This window comes from Macrobrachium nipponense, chromosome 29 (assembly GCF_015104395.2).
Source record: "Macrobrachium nipponense isolate FS-2020 chromosome 29, ASM1510439v2, whole genome shotgun sequence".
Taxonomy (NCBI): Eukaryota; Metazoa; Arthropoda; class Malacostraca; order Decapoda; family Palaemonidae; genus Macrobrachium; species Macrobrachium nipponense.
Genome location: NC_061092.1, coordinates 35,498,104 through 35,506,650, shown reverse-complemented (window position 1 = coordinate 35,506,650; position 8,547 = coordinate 35,498,104). Strand labels below are relative to the sequence as shown.

At 39.1% G+C, this 8,547-nt stretch overlaps 1 protein-coding gene across 1 annotated transcript in view; it reads right to left on the bottom strand.

Annotated features, from left to right (window-relative positions):
* The window catches only part of LOC135206307 (mucin-2-like), a 14,567-nt gene extending 7,520 nt beyond the window's left edge, over window positions 1–7,047 (bottom strand). Inside the window, exons 1-3 of the mRNA XM_064237729.1 lie at window positions 3,664–7,047; window positions 2,096–3,499; window positions 131–1,979 (exon numbers count right to left, since the gene is read on the bottom strand). Of these exons, the coding sequence (XP_064093799.1) occupies window positions 131–1,979; window positions 2,096–3,499; window positions 3,664–5,604 (5,194 nt within the window). The 5' untranslated portion in view covers window positions 5,605–7,047. The remainder of the gene's footprint in view (window positions 1–130; window positions 1,980–2,095; window positions 3,500–3,663) is intronic.
* Between the last annotated feature and the right edge of the window lie 1,500 nt (window positions 7,048–8,547).

Genomic DNA, 8,547 nt, shown 5'->3' with positions numbered 1-8,547 from the left:
TATGCATCTCAAACAGTATGGAATGTCCTGTACAGTACATTTGATCCAAGCAGTTTCAGTACTTTGGTTAAAATAGTAGGGTTCAAATGATGTTTAGATAATAGATGATGATGCTTTGAGTTCTACTTACCAGAGAGTACTCTAGAATAGCTTTTGGCCATGTTTGTCTCAGGAAAAGCTAAACTAACCCATCTGTCCACGTATTCTGCAATGCTGAAGGGCTTATTGTTGTCTGATTGCTTCCAAGGGATTATAGGACTTACTAAATTAAGGGATTGCTTCATCAAATTAAGAAATTCGTCATCGCCCTTTTCAGATGTACCCTCCTCTTGAACCAGCTTGTGCTCGGACATATTATCATAACTTGTAGGAGGCTGTGAGATGTTAAATGATAAAGGAGGAAGGGTTCTGTCAGGATTAGGATTGATTATATGGACTATGGGGTACTGAATCTGTGTTGCCAGTGTTGGACTGTCAAGAGGAATCTCAGGTCTGGATGTTACTGGAAACTGCAATCCATTACTTTGTTGACGCAAAGGTTGAGAGCTTTTTTGTGGACTGGGTTGCTTATGGAGGTTTGAGTGATTATTTTCAGTTTTATTTTCTAGAGACGAAGATAAATAACTGATGATAAGCGAAGATAATGTTAATGGACCTGAAGATGATGAGAATAAGTCAGAAATATCTACTGTAAGAGGATTATGAAGATGGCTGTTTGTATGCTTATGTTGGGAAACTGTCAGGATTTCTGGACTTGTCTCTTGTTTGTCACTTGGTAGTTGATGAGTAACAGTATCTCCTGTCTGTGTGCGTGTCTGTGTCTTGAGTAGATTGTGTTTAGAGTGATTAAAGTCAGTTTGGTGAAAATAGGAATGTGAACTTGAATTTACTGTAATATTTTCGTTGGAGGATTTGATGTTTGGTGGTGCATATTGATATTTATTTAGTAAATCAGGTGCTGTTTCAGTAATACCTAACGGTGGTGAAGCAGCTTTCAGTAATTCTTTTTCTGGCTTACTTGAATGGTTGCGATTTTGGGAGGAAGAATTTTGAGCCTCTTGGAAAGAAATGTTATTTTGGAAAGATGCTTGGTGCGTGCTTGTAGATAAATCTTGAACATTAACTGTGTCAAATGATACTTTACTATAGCCATTAACGTGTGAAGACAATGAAGCTGGTGAGCGTTGGGTTGAAGATGAAACTGCTGTTGCGTTTGACACTGGTTTTTGATCAGTTACCAAGCGAACCCCATCTTCGTAATTTATGGGAATATATTGAGTTGCCAGGGGATTAGAGATGCTGTCATTTAGCATTGTGGAAATTTGAATTTTGTGTATATTCCAAGAAGTTAATTCTGGGTTGTTAGATGGTATAGTCTGGTCACTTAAAGAAATATTGTCTCTTATACTGTTGACAGGTAACTTCTGATCTTTTGCTGGTTTGTTTGTGCTTTCAGTACTTTGTTTTGAGGGACCATGGAATGATGATGAATGCAGTGAAGGTGAATAATAATTTGTTGATGGTATGCTTAGGTTATTTTTTGTTGAATAAACACTGCTGTTATTTTCAAGACTATATGGAACCTCAGCTGAAATGTTCACATTCTCAGAGTTTTGTTCTGATGAATTTTTTAATGATGGTGAATGCCAAAGTTCTTGAAAATTTATCCACTGATTTTGTATAAAATTGTTTTTGTGGGAGCTCAGAATTAGTGGCGTTTGTTTTATATTCCCAGTAAGTGAAATCTGAACTTTATTGTCATTATTGTCTAGGTATATCGGCGAAACATTGCTCTCCTGAAGGAAGTATTCATTATTTATGTATGAAGACGTTTGTGCGGCATATTGTGTTACTGTGGTCGTTTTCGTGACAGAATGTGTAATGATGGTAAGGTACTGATCTTTGGTTATTTCTGAGTCATGCAGAAAGTGGGATGTTATGTGTAGAGCTGGATTTCCTGTAATAAGTGATGTACATAGCTCATAGTTTCAATATAAGTTGCAGAGGACACCGTAACTGAGGTAGAAGGGACCTTTGGGCCGACAATATTTGAATCTAATGAGCTGGTGAACTCTGAAGTTTGAGGTGTGCTCACAGTGAAATGCTGGCCAACAAATTTTGTTACTGGGTGAACAGTAGTAAGCTTATTTGTTGTCTGTTTTGACGAGTAATGTACTACAGAAAAACTGGTGGTTGGGGATGCATCAACAAAAAGGCTTTGTGCTTTATGTGTGAGCACGTCTCCATCAGTATCTGGGGACTTGACCTCGATTGCCTTTTGAATCAAATCTGATATAGTCTGTGGTGTGAGGAATTTAGTTGCCAAAAACTCAGTGACAGAAAAGTTTTGTGCCTCGCTTGCAGTGATTGGTATTTTGGTTGAGGCAGTGTACGAAAGCTCTGCAGTCCAAACATTTTTTGTTTTATTTAAAATGATCTGTGGTTCAGCAAAACTTCCATGCAAAAAACTGGTGTTGAAAGGATTCTGTGTCATGTCAGTTGTGAATTGCGTCTCAACAACAGTTGGTACTTGGGTTGCTGTAATAACAGATCCCTGCAGAGAATGGTAAGAAAAAGCTGCCAACGGAGCCGTGAGTCTAGTGGCAGGGTGAAGAATGACTGTTGAAATAATAATAAAGTGAACAGGAAGCGATAATGTAACAATATTTGTTGTGACTGTGGATGCAGCTTTGAAAGAATGATTGTCAGTGGGTTTGTCATGAAAAACTGTTAGGATCTGGGCTGTATTTGTTGTATGCTGGAATTGACCCTGAGGCGGCTTAGGTTCAGTATGCACAGTGTTGAAATTTTTTGTCGGAGAATCGTAGATTTTGTTGATTGAGGAAAAACTATGAGTAGGGAGAAGTTTTACTGGTAAAATATATGAATCATTCTTTTTGGTGGAAGTTATTTTTTCATAATTTTCCAGTTCTTGTATAGCTATGGAACTTGCAACTGGTGATTTTTCAGTTTCAGTGAAGGAAATGTGCATTTTATCATGAACTGATCCTGTCGGTAGTGATGAAAGCAAATCCTCTTCTGAGGTGAAAGCTAGACTGTTCGTGGGTACATATGAGTTAGAGGTAGATATGACTGGAGTTTCAACATTAAAGGTATTTACTTGGGAATTTTGGACATCTGGTTTTACTTTTGTCAATAGTGATGGTGTACTAATAGATGAAAAGGATTTAGAAGGCAAAGTAAGAACGCTTTCATCAGCATCAGTCATCAACGGTGTTGTTGCTACAAGTTGGGAAATTATATCAGGAAACATGCTTTCATAGCTACCTTTGTGCGGCAGTGTCATGTTGGGTTCAGCTGCTATGGTGTGTTTCATGTTTGTACTGTTGACTGGTAATTTTAAAACAACTTGTGTTATGGGGGGCTTCCCATACATTGCTGTCATTGTTGTAAATTCCTGAGGTTCAGACCCTCCAGAAAAGGTTGTGCTCCTTACTAGCATTTTTGTGTCTGAAAGAGGGACAGCAACTTCTTGATTCTTTGTTAGTACGGTTTGAAATGGTGTTTCATTGACGACTGTTGAGAGGAAAATGTTGTTAATCAAAGTTATGGTAAAATAGTGGGAAGTATGAGGGCTGAATGATGAAATTTTGAAGTCCGTATAGTTAGTGTTATCACTAATAGAAGTAACAGTGTCGCTACCTGGATGTCTTTGTTGTCAGATGGATCTCTTCTTATGCTGCTGCTGATTAAATGGATGCTAGGGGTAATCTGCGTAGTCTCTGAATACTTCACTGGATGGTCTTGATTGACATGGTCGCCGACGTGGTCGATAGGCAGGCTGATATTTCCAGCTGAAGTTGGAGAAATATTGTTAAGTAAAGTGCTGACATTTTCATCAGTTGTTTCAAGAAAATCTGGAACTGTTGAGGTGTTCTCAGTGGTTAACTGCTGTTCATAAACAGTGATGTAACTGCTCGGTAGGCTATTGTTGTTGTGAGGAGAATCCTCAGTGTTCTCATCAAGATTTCCAGATGAAGTTGTCCAGGATGTTAGCATTTGACTGATGAAATTTCCTGTTAAGTCTGCATCATGTGAGAGGTTTGCATAATTCTCTGTGAGATTATCGGGATGTAAGCTATTAAGCTCACTGCTTGTAACTTGGGGAGAATATGATGGTGCAGAACTTGTAGGTACAGCCATATTGATTAATGTAATGGGGTAATTGTTTGACAAACTGGATGTATATTTGGAAGTGGTTGTGGTTAAATAATGTGTTACTGTAACTGTTGATGTGGTATTATGAAGAACAGTTTCTAAAGCAATTGCATCTGAGTGAAAAGCTGATGCAGGAAGAATAGTAGATGTTGATGATTGCATAAGTGTTGAATTTTGTAAATTTTTGGACTGGTTAAGTGAGAGAAGCTCTGTCATCTGTAAGGTCGAAGTAAGAGCGGAGGAGGACGAGTGTACAGACTTGTTTGAAGATGAAATAAAATCAACAGCTGAAGTGCTTATTGACTGATGTGTTTGTTTTTCTGTATTACTCACGCTTGAAATGTGTGATTGTTCCGATGAGGGTGATGCTGGTGATAGTGTTAACGAGGATGAGGAGGGTGGCTGTGGTGGTGTTGATAATGATGTTGATGGTAAAGACGAGGCATCTCCCTCATGTAGTACCATGGGCAGAAGTGTAGGAAGAAGGTTAATGGCTGTATCCTCATCAATATTTTTTTCTGTGAGCATGTCTTGAAGTATTGCACCTGCTTTGTGTACCAAAGGCTCAGCCACGCTTATCTGGTTATGTAACGTATAAATCGCACTGAAAAGATTTGTGCTAAGGATAGGCCTAGACGAATTAGTATTCAAGGAGACTTCATCAACCTTATCAGTTTGCAAAGATGATGAGCCAGGCGACATTGGTGGATCCTTGGCATAATAAAGGGAAGGGCGTGGCCTTCCCTGCGGGCCCATAGGAGCTGCCGATGAAGTACCATGCATGAGCAAAGTTTCCTCCATTCCCTCTGGTGGAATTTGAGCATCTAGTGTTTCAGTATAAGTGTTATTAAACAAGTTTATGATGTTGTCTGAGAGGACAGAGACTTCCTCAACCAGCGTTTGAAGCGTGTCGTGTGACAGGAGGCTGTAGTATAAGGGATGGTTTTGCAAGGTGTCGTGCAGGTATTTGACCTGCTTGTACAGTTGCTCAGGCTCGTACTGAGGCAGATTGATGGCTCTCAGATACGAACTTAATATCTCATTCTTCGAATGTATTATCGTTTTTGGAGACCTCCGGGTTACTTTGCTTTCTCGTGATAAGCCTTTAGATTGACTAAATAGTTTACTAGGCTCATTGTTCTTTCCCGTCAAACTCTCTGGTGGGCTGAATAATTTGCTAGATTCGTAGCTGTCAACATGTTCGTTTTCCTCCGTCAGCAGTTGCCTAACATCACTAAAATTCACAGCTTCAGCGAGTTTGTCTAACGACTTTGAACGAATGGTGGTTGCTGTCTTGTCTTGAAAAGTAGCAAGCCTTTTTATGCTATCATTATTATCAAATCTTCCAAGCATAACACACTCACATAAACACCCAGCGCACAGAATCACAGGTAAAAAATTCTTGAATTTAGTCATGATCACCATATTGAACAAAACTTAAGTTTTAGATAAGTTATCTCACTCGCTGTAACCGTTGCCTTTCAGTGTTCATCTTGGTTGAGGAACCGGATAACATTTTTTCCCTTACACTATTTATATAATCGTTCTCACGTTCATATTGATTTACTTTAGATAATAACAATTTTTTTAATGACTCGCTTTTTGACAGTCAGTTTTAGTCGATTTTAACAGCAAAGTATCATAATGACCTACAAACCATAGCACATACACGTATATAACACTCGAGTTTATTTATAACACGCGAATCTATAGAGAAAAAGCAGTGTTAACGTACAACGTCTGTTTCGCTTCACTCATTGAACGTACTGTTTTACCATTCCAACGCCTGTCTAACTTCTGTTGCATTGACCAAACGGTTACTGAACCAGATGCGGCGAGGAGTAGCACAAGAAACCTGTGCAAGTCCGCCGGCGGTCCATCTTCTGCTTCTCATACTCATCCTAACTCCTATAAGTGGAACAATGGTTAACGGATAGTGTTGGAGAGAGTTAACACTTTTGATTTCAAGTTCCTCTTTATATATGGACTTGTTTTATTCCTTGATTCATGCTTTGTTTATTAAGTTTTATTCCTTGATTCTCGCGTTGTTTATTACTTTAATTTCCGTCGGATATGCGTAGGGTATTGTGGGTTTTCGTGCCAGCTTTTAGTTTTAACCATAGATATAGAGGGGACTATATCTATGGTTTTAACCTATGTTCATTCTGAAACGAAGTAACGGAAATCGTGTTAGATTTAGTTTCATGGAACAAACGACAATGAAATACATTAACTTGATGTCGGAAGCATTTTGTATGCTCTCTCTCTCTCTCTCTCGTATTTGCAGTAGTGCGGGGCGGTTATCTACACTGTAAAACAATGTACTTCAAGGGCAGATCATCACGAACAGAAGTACTCGAGTAGCCTAGTATTTAAACAACAGGAACTCGACTTAAACAAATTTTCTTAGACAGTTCCTTCTTGAATGCTGGTCCGCTGGAACATTTTCCTTTCAAAGAAGAGGCCAACGGTATGGAAAAAAAAAAAAAAAAAAACAAGGAAAAAGAAATGGAAAATATAAGCATGACGGAAATTCTTAGCAAGATTCGAAGTCAGGGAAAACCAAGTTTTGAAGAGCCTTCCAAAGTTGGCCTATTGGGAAAAAAATATTAGTTTCTTTCAATTAATTGTGGAAAGAAGTCTTCTATAAGGCTTCACAGGGTTGTTACATTAATGGAAGTTTTGCCGAGTTGATTGTCTTGTCGTTGAAATATTTAGATAGCATGACCAAACTGTACATGAGACATCTAAATAATTAACCGTCTTTTATGTTTGTGCGTTATAGTTTGTTTGTAATCGTCATTTATGTCTTTACAAACTGACATTGTTTCTGTGCTGGATCGGTTTTTGGGTGGTTCATATCAAGATATTTATGTGTATATATATGTATATGTGTGTGTATATATATATATATATATCTATATATATATAATATATTATATATATATATATGTGTGTGTGTGTGCGCGTGTGTGTGTGTGTACCACCACAAACTAGCCATACAACGTCATTGTGTATAATATTCGTATTACTCGTATTAGGCGCCAATACCAGATTCTATAATGTATACTAAGTACAAGAATCTGGAATGTAAAGCGTCCTGTCTTATTGAAGCCTAACTAATACGGGTCAAATTAAAACACACATGCACACGCACGCACACACACACACACGCACACACACACACGTCACACACAGATTTATTAGTGACCCGGCGTGAGGTGAGGATTTTCCACTGCCAAATTGAAGGCTTTCTCAGATGGCCTGATTTGACTTGAACGTAATGTCTTCTCGTGGTGATAATGATTAGCAGAGAGAGAGAGAAGAGAGAGAGATAGAGAGAGAGAGAGAGGAGAGAAGAGAGAGAGAGAGAGAGAAATCTTCGTAAACTTGCATTTGCATTTTGTTATCACAATTTACGGCCATGAGTGAGAGTCGCTTGGGGAAGCTTCCAGTTTTCTCACACGCTGATAGAAACTTTTAGAATACAAAATATCGTATTTTTAGGTATCTGGAATGTGTTATTTTATATATTCGTGTGTGTTATGGGTGAGGGTTATTTATACTTTAATTTCTTAATAAAGGTGTTATGTCAGTGTCAACATCTAGAGAAACCTAGCAGGTAGAGAGAGAGAGAGAGAGAAAGAGAGGGGGGGCGGGTGGCGTTGGATAGAGAGACAGAACCTGGCCCAGAAAGAAGTTACAGGACTGCTTCTTTAAGTTAAAAGAATGGTTTTTATCGAAAACACGGAAAATCGCGCTTCTCTGGTACCAATTACCTCCAACCTCATTGCCGAATGTGGAACTAAAGTAGGTAATGGAGCAATGTCATTAAATGCGAGTATCTAGAGTGCGGTGACAGACATTTTGCCGACTGTCTTTAGATCAGCTACATCGGGTGATAAAATTCCTTCATGGTAATATGCACAGCACAAGCACGTGCTCGTGTACACGCACATACAAACGTAGCACACATCGGTAATAGCGATCGGATTTTCCTTTGCTATTAGGCTGCACCCAATAACATTCCTCATATTTTACAGAAGACCGACGTCATCTTGGTTAATCGTCCTCTACATGGAAGGGTCAATGACCCTCCCCTTTGTTTGGCTGCTTGGTCGGTTCATAAATGGTCACTATGTGACAGTGCGTGTCCAAAGGTTTCATTAATCGCTAGTTTGGACCGGTCGTCGGGGTCTGGATGCCACCTGTTCATCAGCGCCAGGTCTCCCAGAAGTTACCCTAAACTCAGTCTAGGGCCTGGAGAGAAAGAGCGGGTGTTCTGTGCATTCACGAATTATTCGTCCCTGAACGGTGAATCACTACGTGTTGAGCCTATTTCGTCTCATCTCATGTAGGCCTGTAAAG